Genomic DNA, 15,145 nt, shown 5'->3' on the forward strand with positions numbered 1-15,145 from the left:
CTCCAAATGTCGGAGCTGCCAGACGGGGTATGGCAACAAGTTGCGGTCAACTTCTTTGGACCACTGCAATCAGGACAATACATCATAGTTGTCATGGATGAGTACTCACGGTTCCCTTTTGCACATCTGATATCATCCACCAGAGCAACAGCGGTTATTCCAATATTGGATGAGATTTTTGCGGCATGGGGCATTCCTCTACGAGTCAAATCCGATAACGGGCCCCCATTCAATGGCCGCGAATTCACAGACTTTGCGACACACCTCAATTTCAAACATCAAAAAATCACTCCACTGTGGCCCCAGGCCAACGGCATGGTGGAACGGTTTATGGGGACACTCAAAAAAGCGATTCAGCAAGCTGAGTTAACACACCGAGACATCCAGCAGACCCTGAATGAGGTACTGAGGGCATACCGGACCACACCGCACAATACTACAAACCAGTGCCCGGCCACTATAATGCTAGGGAGGGCGCCCCGCACTCGACTACACATGATGAACACTACATCACAACCACGGACCATCACCGCTGATCACAACACCCTAGTCAAGATGGATCACGAGAAGAAACTCAAAATGAAAACATACGCCGATCGGCGCAGACACGCTAAGGACGTCGACATCCAGGAAGGAGACTGGGTGATAGTCCGGAGCGACAGGCGAGCAAAAGCAGACAGCCAATATCTTGACATTCCTTTACAAGTCAGCAGAAGGAAAGGAACCATGATCACGGCAAAGGCTGACCACAAGCAGATAACAAGGAACATATCGTATTTCAAGAAATGCAATCCCCGCAACCACCATAGAGCCTCCTCAAGCCAAACTTCAAGCGACTCAGCAAGCCAAAGCGACAGCAATGACCAAAACCGTCACAGCCCCTTAAGAATCATCAGTGACGCAGATCACCACATCCAAACACCAGAACGAGAGAGCCGTCCGAGGCGCCAGATAAGAAAACCCAGAAGACTCGGTGAAGAAATGTGAGGTACGGTGAGACTTTGTACAAAAGGGGGAGATGTCATGCCGCTACACCTGACCTCTGTCTCGAGACAGGGCAGGCGACCAGGAAAGGGCGGGACAGGAAACGGGAACCGGAACAAGAGGTAGTCTGTAAGCCAGTAGAGAGCTGGCAGGGAATAAAAAAAGACATGCACCAAGAAGCTCTGACTCCAGTGTCTAATTGTTATGGGGCGAATGTGACAAGCGAGAACGAGTGTAGCAAATGAGCTAAGCCCTTTCGGCAAGAGAGTGGTGAAGGTGCAGTATGTAGCTGGTGGTCTATTTGAAGCACACTCTTGTAAATATATTACTAAAGCATGGTGTAATAGCGCTCTGTCATTTACAGACAGCACATTCTCCTTTGAAAAAGTCACTAAATTTGCAAACAAGTACAACTTTACTGACAAAACTATATAGCGCACAAACACTAATCAGTGGGAATCGAGTTTCAGTGAAAATTTGTCATTTGCACATCACCAAGTAAAGACTCTTGATTTGTTTTGATCCTATTAAAATCTGTATCTATCACACTTCAGAATTACAAATAAGCGCTTCGTTTCTGTTTTCCTAACCACTGATGTATTATGAAATGTTTGTATAGTTCATTTATATTTATTTATATTTTGTTGTGTTAGAGAAATGAAATCTTGCAGCCTTTCCTTTCCCACCAGAAAGATTGTCAAATAGTTAATTTAACAAAATCCTTTCACTGTGCGGTCAGAGAAAGAAGTGTAAACACAATCTCCATGCTAACCCCTTCGCTGCTTCTGTCGGCCAACGGCCGTTGCGAGCACTACCTCCGTAGTGCTGCGCACGTCCGTTGGCCAACGCGGCCCCGCCCACTTGATCAAAGTGCCGCACTGCAGCAGAATTTTCGTCGCGGTTAAAAGAATAAGCAGCAATTTGTCAGAAGGAATAGCCTGAAATTTGACCTATGTTTTTTTCAGTGTAACAAGATGAAACCCAAATTTCAAGGCTTGTTTATTGCTCATTCACTTTCGGAGCTCCAGCATGGTTATTTTGGAGGTGCTGCAGAAGCCCTCGCACCCTTACCTCCGGCACCTATTGGCAGAGTATTGGATCTAACTGTTCTCCAGTGTAGCTCCCTGGTAGGTAGAAGAAATACATGAGGGAGAGGCCCGGGTCAAGGCTAGGGGTCAATAAAGAGAAGCACTGGCCAGAGAAGGCGAGGGGGCAGTCAGTGTGCGAGGTCCTTGATCTCAGGCTGCCCATCGCCATCACAAGAAAGAGCCAGCACCCTCCATCTAGGTGTAGTTAGCTCCTCCAGATGGGCGCCAACCTCAAAAGACAAAGAAGCACAGTTTCCTTGCGAACTGGTTGTCACTGGTGACAGATACCCTAGGGAGAGGACGATATATAAGATGCTGGAGCAAAGCATTCACGCTGTACCTGTGCAACAAAGGATGGAGGCAGGTATGCTGCCCTTCCTCTGTAGCCTCAGGGTACAGATCCTGAAGCCTGAATGTTAGATGGGGAGGGCTGGACCCTCCCGGACATGCAGTGGGATCACTATCACTGCAGCCCCTTCATCGGAGACACTGAAAGTCCACTGCCGCTGTGCCTTACAAACCCACCCTGCATCTGGCGCAAATCGCTACACACTATGCTGCAAAACTTCCCTCTGCTTTGAAAACGAGGGACCAGACCTAATGGATGCCAGGCCATCTGGTTTGCAAATTATCCAAAGAGATATTTAGACTGGTGCTTCTCCTTGATGCCCCAGTTTATCACTTTTTATACCATCCCCAACAAAAGCTTTACCCTCTTTGTTGAGATGATGGTTTCTGGCTGGGGCTGGGCACCGCTGGGGCGGAAGGGGAAAGGAACCAAGCCCTATTCCTAGGTGGTGGGGGCCTTGGCGGAAGCGTACTTTCTGCTCCTTACTGATCCTTCTTGTGCTGGGTTTTAGAAAGCTTCTTCAGGTGCTGGGGGAGGGTGAAGCGCAGGGGGCGCTGTTGCCTCTTCTGGCAACAACCTCGCTGGCTCTTCAGGCATGGCGATCTGGAGAAGAGGTATATGAGCTCCTAAGAGGTGGATTCTGCCCTTCTTTTGCTCTAAGAATTAAGGACTAAGAATTAACGTCTGATGTCAGAAAAAGATGCCCATCTAGTGGCTGAATCGCACAGTATGAAACTGGAAAATCTGGGATCAATCCCAGCTTCCCTGCTTGACCAGATTCTGTGATCCTAGGCAAATCCTTTATTTTATCGATTCTCCTTTTTGCTCATTATCACATATGAAAGCACCTCCAGGGTGTGCGTGCACAACCCCTGCCCTGTTTGTTAATGGCCTATATTGTTACACCATCTACAACAGCAATCTAGGCCACATACAGTGTAAACATGATAACTGACTTGCTTCTTGGTACACTAATAGCATTGCCCTCGGGGCGAGGACAGTACTCTTTCTCAGTACATGTTTAAAAACTTTCATTTAAAAAAATAATAGTCTCAGTGCAGGGATGTAGTAAGTCGAAACGCTTCCGTGTGTTAAAGAAATACACTTTTTGGTGTTGGGTTTGGCCTCTCATGACCTGATTGTTACTATTGTCTGGGCCTGAACCCAGATCGGATATTGACAAAGAAATGAGCAAGTGCCTGGCTCTCTGTTAAAGTACAAAGCAGTGTTCAGTTCCTCAATATAATGATGCTTTGAGGAGGCGGAAGCAGCTGCCACCCTCTCGTGTTTCACCTTGCCTCGAGACAGAACCGGACACCGTGGTGGAGCGCGTGCGTGATTCTCAGCTCGTGCGCTACATTTCATCCTATGAGGAATTTTGTGTCAGTGGCGTGTCTCACTGTTAGAGCAAGAATTCCCCATGGTAGGACCATGGACAGCAGCCTGCTCCTGAGCCCGTTCTAATACTTAGGGCCTGATTGCAAGTGTAGGCAGGGCCGCTAGAATTATGCGGCAGAGGGCCAAATTATACAACAAGGTTGACTAAAGTATGCGGCACGGAGAGCATTATGTGGCATAAAGGGGCACATTTTGTGACAGTGTTACTTTATTATTTTGTGTCGTGTTTACGATTGGTAACAGTTTGAGAACCTTAATTAGTATCCATTTAACACCCAAATACAACAAATTAGCAACTGAAAAACGACAAATCAACCTTTGCAAAAAGCCTTCGGGCCGGCAGAAACCCGAGCCGCCATATTTTTCGTAACTTTTGATCCGTTTGAGCTAGAAACAATTTCTAGCCGAAATTTAACAACCTTAATGTCGAGATATTTAATGCATCCGATAAATATCGAATTTGTTAAATACTTTCAAACACGTAATTCCAGCACATGCGTAAAAAGGGGTTTACGCATGAGTCAGAAGTTAAACAGCAACTTGTAATCAGGGCCTTAGAGTAGCATTCAGCACCGAAACTTACACTGAGCAGCCTTGGCAACGCTGATCCGAAGGTTACCCACAGTATGATGGGCAAGGAGTGCCATAGACCAAGCTTTTATGGGACACGCTGGCAGCGAAAATGGAGTTGTAATGCAAGCAAGTAAATTGGACACTAGAACCTTGGTTGGGTATCCAAAGTCAGACTTTGAATACAGAAGCCCAATAGACAGCTTGGCCCTGGTGCCACTGCACCAGCTGCACTTTTCAGCCTGAGCAGCCTGAACCTTGCTTATCTTGTTCCCATTCCTATCTGGTAAGTTTAGTTAGACCATAAACAGATTTTATTTCCAAACGTAAATTTCCTTTTTGTAAGGAGTGGGCGCTGGATGGAGGGCCGTTACATGGGGTTTTGTTTTGTAGAGAAGTGGTTTTCTAACCATGAAGTGCCAACATAACGTATTTTAAACACAAACAACATATGTGCTGGTGGACAATGTAGTGCATCATGCAAGCTATCTATAACTGGAGGGATGCACAGATTATTTGTGTCATTCATAATAAAATACCGAAAACATATTTGCAGAAGGCCTGTGAGTGCATGTATTGTGTGTATTAGAACTAGATTGTGAAGGGCTTCCTGTTGTTAGCCCTTCACAATCTGGCTTCACTCTTTTGTTGTTTATTAAGTATTCCCCAGGGGGAGCAAGAGTGGCAGCTTTTCTTTGCCTCTCTCGCCTGTTGTTTACGTATATTTATATTAGAACTAAACACATTTACAGGGCAAACTAGTGAGACACACACAAACACAAGTTCTGTAAATTTACTACTGTTTATCTACTTTTTAATACAGCAAACGATAAAGACTTTGAAGTATTTTGCTTCCAGGTTTTTAATACTATATGTAAATTGCTGATTACTTAATATAGTTCTTGTGGTGTAGTACGGTATTTAATAATTTTCAATAAAGTCTTTTAAACACGTACTTCGCAATAAAGAGCTTCATAGCACATCAAAGAGGCAAATCTTTTCATAACAAGAGCTCCATAAACAAAAGCCACTCTTCCTAGTACCAAAGTGTGAAGACAGAACCTTCCTTCACTCTTATCCTGGCTGACTCCAGGAACTACCATCAGTCCAATGAGAACAGAGGTAAAGGAAGAGGCTGAAAGCCCACCAACAACTCTGCACAATGTGTAGGGCGCCCCCTCACCCTTCCTACTCTGTCTTTAGATGATGTGGTGCACGTTGGATCCTGTTTGACTTGGTTTACCCCGTTCCTTCTACATTGTAGGATGGGATGTGTCTTTTTTGAGGTAGAGACCGCACTACTTCTAGGTAGCAGCCAGTCTTGTATCAGAATAGGCACTAGTTTGTACCCAATTATGAGTCCCGTAAAACATTATGTAGGACCCATGGGACACCCAACATAGGACTGGCAAAACAAGCACAATTAAAGGGCACATGTTGAGTGAAGTACACTAAACTTTACGCAGCAAATTTCTCGGTATTCCATTTTGCAGCAAAATTTCAGTAATTTGAATGCGGACTGAGACATTTAATTTACTGTGTCTAATTCACTGCTGGGAGCTATGCAATGCAGTTCGTGGCACCACACTGCATTTTTATTATGTTTAAACTGGTCAATAGCGAATACTCTCTTTGGGTAAGAGAAAGCTGTTTTTGGAAACCACCTGTTGAAGTAAAATACTTTTTTCCCAACAGAGGCAGCCAGCCATTCATTTCCCATTAGCGTGCCAGAACCAGAAAAAAACATCCCTCTGACTTGCCCTTCGATCTTGCAGTTCAGGACCGAGGTCAAGGCTTGTACCTTTCATAAGAACCACTCACATACCCGGGCCCAATACAGAACAGACTTCATTTTTCCTTCCCACTTGATATATATGATCTCGAATCAACTCCCTAATCCTTTCCTACTCCACCAGTATACAGTCCTCTGTTGTCTGTCCCCTGTTAGGTTTGAGCTATGTAAATATTTTCACTTGTATACCATGCCCATAATTATATCTGGGTGAACAGCCCGCCGTTCGGCCATGGGGATGGAGTAAATTATTCTGTTAACATAGAGGAGGAGCCACCTGCCTAATTTATAAATGACTGCCAAGCAAGTGGTCATTATTAAAAGCTTGGCCAGGAACCACCATCATGATAGTTCCTGCCAATGCATTTTACTCTGTGCTATGGGGCTGCATCAGCAGGGAGTCTTCTTCCATGGTGGTGGGGGGGAGGGGGGGGGGGTAAATTATTATGATTTCACTGTTTCTCACTACTAGGTTTTGCACTGAAGTGAGAAACAATAAAATATTGCAACATGTCTTCCCATCTAAATTGGGTGGTGGACATATAGCCATTTCTCCAACCGCTCTTACTCCCCAGGGCCATCGAAGAAGTTTGGCCATGGTAGAGATGGAGTAGTCTTTGCCAATGCCAAACTGACGGTCCAACCGAAATTGAACTGGGTGCGTAGGCCACTATCTTGGTGAGGAGGGAACTCTGGTGCTGTGACGGAGTCCCCTTCCTACCAACATATAAATCTGGCCCAAAGTTCCAGTGGTGATGAAGAAACCATGCACATGTGCTTTCTTGCTGTCTTTAAAAGTTGTTCCCAAGGGAACAACACTGCCAAGCTCTGAAAAAGAAGAAAACACCTTTCTATCCATACATGCAATAAAGAGAAATTAATCATGCAGCCCATTTGATCCACTGTAAATTAAAAGTGTCCTTTAACCTGTCAGGATTATTTTGGTATACCCCAACTAAACATTGTGTGAAAACAAAGTAATGGGTTGGGTTTACCTTGTTATGCCAGGGCAACTGCTTTTGAGACTGAAGGTTGTCTTCCCACTCAGTTCCAAGTCTCCGTCTTCCATGAGTCAAGTAGCCACCTGCAGTTTCCCTTCTACGTGGTGGTCCTCTATTGAAATTCTCGGCAGAAGGGGCATGCAGTGATTTTTGGGAAGACCACGTACCATGCATTTCACGCACATTCACCGTATGATGTTGGGACCACTGATGTGGGCTCATGGCAGATGGTCCTCGGAAAGAGCCCAACTTTTGAACTTGAGGCATCACCACAGCGTATCTCCCAGAGTCATCTTCTAGCTCTGGGTCATATTGGTCAGCATGGAACTTTGAAGAAACTGATTGCATATTCCTCTCTCTCGGAGATGGAGATCTAGGAGGGATGAAACCTGGCCCTGCCATTGGATGTGATATTTTCAATGGAGAGCGTTGAAACTGTGGGCTTAGGTTTGGATTTCCTTTCAGTGTTCCAGGAGGACTGTTTTGTGGTAATTTTCCCCTAAATGAATTTCTCCCAAGATTTGGGGAAGGTGAACGTGACCGATTATCACCACCAGAAAATGATGCTTGCTTCATGGAAGGCTGAGGAGATGGAATTCTAGCACCTAATGGGCTTCTCTGCAGTCGCGGTGATGGTGGATTTTTTACTCCATTGTAGTTTCCATGCTCTCTAATTGATAAATTAGGAGACGCAGGTCTTTGTGGTGGGCCACCTGGTGGCTGGGAAAACTTTTTTAAAAATGTGGTTTTGCTTGGTTGTCCAGGGCCTGAGCTGGTCAGGTTTGTGGGGGATCCATCTCTCCTTATTGACTGTCCAGTTGATGGTCCTGTGTAGGCCATCCCAGCAAGTGGTTGGCCAATGTGTTTTAGAAAAGGCTTTTTAAGTTCTGTGGCTGGGTTTGGTGGAGGTGGTAATTTTGAAATCTCCCTGATGCTTTTTCGTCTTTCCATCTGAGGGGAGGATGCTTGCTGAGATGGTAATCCACGTCGTCTTCTCAGAAGACTAGCTGAATTACCCATTGAGTCAGCATCATCTTCTGGATATTGGTCCAAATCAGATTGAAAATATGGGGTTTCCCTGATACTAACACGCCGACTCCCTTGCCTTTTTAACATCTGAGGAGAAGAAGGTCCATTCATACTTCTGACAGGTGGCATACCTCTCAAGGATTGCCTTGGTGATGCTGGGTTAAATGATGGTGGCCCGCCTGGACGGCCTAAATGTCTCATGTAGGGGTTTCTGATCAAAGGTTTCACTGCTTCCGTTGGGGGCTCACTATTCCTGTTCCATGCCTGAGGGAGTCTTCCTTGTACTTCATTCATAGTATGGCCCATTTGTCTTGAAGCACGCGGTGAAGGTGGCCCCTGATTCACAGCATTTCTTGAAGGGGGATATGGTGAAGTTGGGGCACCAAATGTTCTCACTGATGGCTGAGGGGAAGAAGGCATTCTCATTCCACCATTCATAGAATGGTTCAACCTTTGCGGACCTGGGCTACCAGGAGGAGATGTTGGTGCTGCTCCTTTGGACTTTAAGTCAGAATTTTGAAACTTAGATGTGGAGGCGTTAGATCTAATGGATGGCTGTCGAGCTGGGGCTCTTAATTGCGGGTCATTTCTAATGCTATTACCACGCTTTCGTCCTGGCTGTGGAGAAGAGGGCGGGCTCCAATCATGAACAAGTGCTTGAGTAGGCATCGATTGGTGAAGGGAATTCCTTTCTGTACTAATGTTGGGTATATCGGATGTCATCATGTTTCGTCTGCTGGGCTGCGGTGTCTCCGTGGTGGGTGAACTAGGCCCCCAATATGGAGTGGTACTTTGTGGACTCTCTTTGGACATCGGAGAACCTACTCTTCGCATGGATGGCTGAGGGGAAGGAGGGGCTCTCAAGGATGGCTGAGGAGAAGGGGGAGCCCTGATTGAAGGCTGAGGAGAAGGAGGAGCCCTGGGGGATGGCCTAGGAGAAGGGGGAGCCCTAAGTGATGGCTGAGGAGAAGACGGAGCCCTGAGGAATGGCTGGGGAGAAGGCGGAGCCCGGAGAGATGGCTGAGGAGATGGGGGTGCCCTCATGGATGGCTGAGGGGAAGGAGGAGCCCCACGTCTCATAGATGCCCTCGGTGATGGAGGAGGCAGGTGCTCATTCATTGGATTTCCATACTGGTTGTAAGAATCATCAAATGGTGGGTTAAAAGCATGATTAGGTCTGGGAGAATGTGCCATTTGCCGTTCAGATACGTTGGAGGAAGGTGGCATGGGCAGTTCTTTATCACGTATGTTTCCCATTCGTCTCATAGGCTGTGGGGATGGGGTCATGCTTCTCCTTGAAGGCTGAGGTGATGGCACTCTTTGTGCATTATTGTTATTAGAACCTGGATGATCAAATTCTCTGAAAGAATTTGGAAAGGCAGAATCAGACGTGTCCATTCCAGTCAATTTGTGTCCAAACCTTTTGTACGCTGGCTGTACAGGTGGCAATTCGTCATCAGATTCATCCTCAAATGATTCAAAATGTCTCACAGATGGTTGGGGAGATGAATGATAAAAACTTTTTCTTTCGGGACTGCCATACTGCCTTCTAGGCTGCGGAGGGGAGGTTGAGTGTTGAAAATCACTGGACGGAGATGGCACCTGAAAGTGTCTCATTGATGGGTGTGGGGAGGAAGGTCTTGCTTGTCCACTGCCTCCAAACTGTTTCATTGAACGCCTGCCTGGGCCTGGTGACATGGGTCTTCCACTCATATCATAACTTTGAGGTTGTAATGCTGGCTCTGGAGCAAGAGATTCTTTCATGAATTGTCCCAAAGGACTTCCAAATTCTCTTGGTGAGAAGTCTTCAAATTCTTCCTGCTGGATCCCAACATCAAATGCTCTCCTTGTGGGCTTTGGAGAAAGAGTTCTTTGAAGTCTGCTTCCTTGAGGGAGACCAGGAGCCGGGCCTGCTTTTCCCTGAACACGTTTTGCCACTGGGGATCTTGCAGACCTTTGTTTTGGGTTGCTAAATTTCTCAGGAGGCAATAACAATGATTGATCTTCATAGTCATCATCTTCTTCATCATAATCAGTTAAAGATATGTGTGGAGATGGAGGGAGCGAAACATCAAGCTTTTCACGGCCGAACATTTTGACTTGGGGTCTGGGAAAAAGCCTATATTTTCTGTTCCTTGACAAAGTAGAAGGAACTTTTTCTTCCATTCCCTGCTGTTCGAAGAAATGATTCTGTGACCTGGAGTAGTTGTCATATTGCTCGTCAACCTGTTCAGCTTCATCTACTTCCATGATATCATCCATTGGGTAGGCATAGGGATTGTATGAAGATTCGCCATAAGGAGAAAAGCCATGATCTCCATAGTTATTTTCATCCTGTAGGTCAGCTTCATCATAATAATCCATTTCTTCTTCTCCAGTATTGTACTGTCCATTAGATGTGCCGTAGTCATCATATCGGTTTTCATAATAGGCATGTGTCTCTTCATCTTCATAGTGATCCATTTCATCACCATGGCCTTCATAGTCCTCGTATGGCGAATAATCATAACCTTCATTATATAACTCGTCATCATATTCCTCATCATAGTTGGCATACCGGCTTTGAGATGGATAATTGCCATCATTGTAATAGTCCATGTTCTCATTGTAGGGGTCTTCCATCTGGTATCCATGGTAATCATCATAACTCTCCATGCCACTTCCGTAGGCTCTAGATCTATTGTACCCATATTGTTGGTCATAATACTGGTCTTCGTTATAGCTGCTAGAATTTTCTTGAGGTGGGTAGCCATTAAAGTCTCTTTGATTGTGATAGGGATCATAATGTGCCTGAGGTCCTCTAGGTGGATAGCCACCAGGCTGTGGAACAAATCCCCCAGGAGGCATTCCTTGGTACATTTCATTTTGAATCCAAGGAGGAACGCCATACATGCTCGCCATGAATTCGAAATACCGCTGGCGGCCAGGGAAATTGTTCATGTTATTACGATACCAAAGGACTTCATCTTCAGTAGGAAATGGCATTTTTTTACCTCCCGTTCTAGACATCCAGGCTTCCCGCATTTCCCTCTCATCGCCGGGATATTTTGTCCGCCGGGATAAAAATTTTCTAGTCATCCAGTTAGCGGCAGCAGATACTTTGGTTAAAATCTTAGCTTTAGGTTTAAACTTCTCTTTGGCCTTTTTCCGGCTAAAAAAGCCACCAAAAAGTTTACCTTTTTTGCCTGCTTCTCCTTTCTCTCCGGATTTACCTCCAAGCCGTATTAACATAAAGGATGGTTTCTTTGCAGTACCACCGTCACCACCAGACGATGCTTTTGCAGCAGCCTCTTTCTTTTTCTTGCTCCGCCGTAAGCCCATCATGAGTTTTGATGTGTTTTTCAAAACGGCTGCAGATTTCTTCTTTTTGGCCAAAAGAGATGGCACACCAATTTTCTTTTTTAAGCCCAAGAACAATTTGGACGCAGTCTTAAATTGACCTTTTTTGGATCGCCTGCTGGGCCTGAGACCTCTAAACTTCATGAAAAGTCTGCCTGTGCTCTTCAAGCTTCTCTTAGACTTGGGTGGCGGCATTGGTTTCTTGGCCAAGCCCGCCATTGCCTTTGTTGCCCCTTTTAGCTGAGCCCTAGCCATGTCTTTCTTGACAGCCTTCCTCTTATTCTCATCTGTGGCGAGCCCTAAGAGCAGCTTGGATGTTCCTTTCAGGTTGCCACTTGTAGTTGCTTCTTCACCATCTTCCTCTTCCTCCTCAGAATGGACCCTCCTTCCTCGTCCCTTCGGCATGCCGGCCATGTTTTTTGTAGCCCCTTTTAAGGCTGCCATGAGTTTTGCCTTCTTGGCGTCCTCATCACTCTCATCATCCTCTGCCGCCTTCTCGCTCTCTCCCCCGCTGTCTTTCACCAGCTCTGCATCTGAGCCCTCCTCTGACTCACTGGCGACGGCTTTCTTTCCCTTTTTGGCATCTTTTCCTTTCTTTAGGTCTTCCTTTCCTTTGCCTTTTCCCCCTTTGGGATCAGCCTTGGCACCTTTCTTATCATCCTTGCCGGCTTTCTTGTCATCCTTACCGGCCTTGGCATCATCCTTCCCTTTCTTGCCCTTGTCTGCCCCTTTGGCATCAGGTGTTTTTTTCTTATCAGGTTCCTTGCCCCCACCTTTCTTTGCAGCCTGTTTTGTTTCACCCTTTTTGCCACCCATGATGAAAGGGATTTAAGTTCATTAGAATTTAGATGATGGGTTAACTCGAGTCTCTAGTTTGCCATAGACCCAGGCTGCACAGACCCAACCCTTTTGGGTTCAGTTCCTTGCCAATGACCTCACTCGACCTGCCAATGTTCTGGGAGGTTGTAAAATGACAACTTAGTTAAGCTGAGAAACAATTATGGTATGGACAACATATGCTTTAAGTATGATTTACAAATTAGGTGCAGTCATTTCTTATAGGTCATTTAAGTATGAAGGCTTTTGGGTAAATGATATAGGCTGTAAAAACTTCGTAGTAACAGCATATAAAGATTTTCAAAGCCTGTGATGTTCAGAATTGTGCATTTATATCAATTAAGGAAACTACTGCGATTCAGTTGTTGTAACAAGAATATGAGGTTCACTGATCCTGCCTATGAGGCCTCTTAAAATGCAGTGTGGGTGCAGGGAAAAACGCTGGTACAGTTTCCAAAAGAATGCTGGTGGTGCAGAGAAGTGGTGGTGTCCTCTATGGTAATATAGGTAGTTCTGCAAAGAAGTGTTGATGCATCCCTTTGAAATGTGTGGTGGTTCAGGGTGTGGTACCTAAAAGTAGGGCAGTCCTGCACAGAAGAGTTGAAGCTTCTTTGCAAGTAGCATTATTCTGCATAGTTGGTGCGGTCTCCTAATTTGCCGACTTATCCTGTAAAAAGTGGCTACTTCAGTCTCTACAATTGCAGGGTTATCCTGCATTTAAAAGAAGGATAATCCTCAGGAACGTGCTGTTGCAGTGCTTTTAAATACAGATATTTCCCATTAGAAAGAACAGTGCTTGTGCAGTCTCTTTAAATGTAGGCTGATCCTGAATGGAGGTAATGACTAATTTTTTTTAAATGCAGGGTTATCTTGGGAAGTGTCGGTGAAGTCACTTTAAATGCTGAGTGGTCCTTCCAATAAGTGCAGACAAGTGCAGGTGCATTTTCTAAAACTAGGGTGTTCCTGCAGAGAAGGGTTGGTGCAGTCTTTTAACGCTGGGTGATCAAGAGGAAAAATACTGGTTCCATCCAATGCTTTGTGCTGGCGTAATGAATGTAAATGCAGCGTGATAGTTCTTAGAGGTGTCGACTCTTCAACATCCGGGCTCTCCTGAAGATGATCCTGCTAATTAAATTACAGTGGTCCTGCAGGGAAGTGCTAATGTAAAAAAAATTGTAACAGAAAGACCTGAAATGTCGTTCTGGAGAAATGCCTATTGAGGTACTGGTGCTTTTAAGTATCTGTCAGCATTGCCAGTACTTTCAGCCGCTACTGCCGAAACTCTCAAAAAAGTTCCTCCCAGGAGCCTGCACAGCGAGTCGATGATGGTCGTTTGAAAAACCTCGAACGACGCATGTTTTGAGTAGTAGCCAGAGCTCCAAACATTGCCCTGACTGTCACCACGGCTGAGAGCCCTCCTTTCCAAGCTGCGTTCCTTCCCGCTGTGCTGTGAATGGACGTCGCGGCGGGCGCTTCCGGGATTCCTTCAGGGGAGTCCTCGCGCTGTCCACAACGAGGCTGCTGCTTTATGCAAGGCTCTGGCGGCGCGAGACCAAGATATAGTGACAGGGCTGCTGTTCTGTAACCGTATCTCCTTGGCTCAGTTCTGGATGAATAATGCAAGCAGGCGGTACCGTTTCTGTCCCAAGAGCCTTGGAGACTTCTCCGAAGATGGGGGAGGGGGATAAGAAGGTAGGGCACTCTAAATGTCCCATCACAGAGAGTCCCTGTCCCAAACACAATAATCCGTTAGCCAACCCGTAGTAAGTGGACAAAATGGAACTAAAGACAGAAAGGGGGAAATCCTTTCATGAACTCAAAACGACAGTAGCAATACATCGGTTAATGCCACGAGGGGCTAACTATGTCAGTCAGTATTTAAGTAAGGAACAAAAGCAACGCACAAAGGTGATGTCGCATCCAGGACAAGAATATAAAATAAATTGCAAACATATAAATTCCGTTGTCACTGAAAAACGTTGCATTCTACGCCAGTTGATTCATTCCTCAAAAGTAAGGAATAGCAATTGCAAAGGGAACATTTCAGGACGGTTCCTACGTAACAACAAACAAATAAATGTATAACAACATTAACAGCTTCGGCCCTGATTACAAGTCAGATAGAAAATTACGACCCACGTGCATTGGGTAGTATTGTGAGTATGCATCGAAATCTGCAAGCTGTGCCCCATTTTTGGGCATATTTAAGCTATTTATCGCACTTGTTAAATTCTGAACCCACGCTATCAGATTCCGTTGCTGCTAAAAATGCCAAATATCCCCCCATGAGACTCCTAATCAAGGCCTCAGGTAAGTTAAAGAGTGAGTTAGTCAGACTTGCACACTGTTTTCAAAGCTGCACAGGTATGGTAATAGAGGTTACAATTAGCATGGCTGCTATGTGGCCCGATACCTTGTGTGATACCATCAGCCGGTCCAAGCAGTTTCATCCGACTTTTAAAAACAAGCATTTGCAATGCAATAGGTCTCGCATTAGTAAAGTTTGAGCTATTAGTGTTGTAAATGACAATTTTTTTATTTATGTGTTGGTTTTGAAAATAGCGAAATTAATAGCTTTGTCATTTACAATGCCAATAGTTTTAACTTTCGCAAATGTGACACCTATAGCATTTGTAATGCAATATGTGTTGTATCTACGTGATTTAGATGTATTGATATTACAATTAACAATGGCTTTACATGTTTTTAAATAATTAATACTTAAATAGAAGTTATTGTAATTTATAATGGCAATAGC

General features: G+C 45.2%; 1 protein-coding gene across 1 annotated transcript in view; it reads right to left on the minus strand.

The window, feature by feature from the left end:
* Positions 1-12,366, minus strand: part of MYO15A (myosin XVA) — a 1,716,372-nt gene extending 1,704,006 nt beyond the window's left edge. Inside the window, exons 1-2 of the mRNA XM_086939741.1 lie at positions 11,401-12,366; positions 7,177-11,340 (exon numbers count right to left, since the gene is read on the minus strand). Coding sequence (XP_086795867.1) covers positions 7,177-11,340; positions 11,401-12,366 — 5,130 coding nt within the window. The remainder of the gene's footprint in view (positions 1-7,176; positions 11,341-11,400) is intronic.
* Positions 12,367-15,145: the final 2,779 nt, after the last annotated feature.

Source organism: Lissotriton vulgaris, chromosome 10 (genome assembly GCF_964263255.1).
Source record: "Lissotriton vulgaris chromosome 10, aLisVul1.2, whole genome shotgun sequence".
Lineage (NCBI taxonomy): Eukaryota > Metazoa > Chordata > Amphibia > Caudata > Salamandridae > Lissotriton > Lissotriton vulgaris.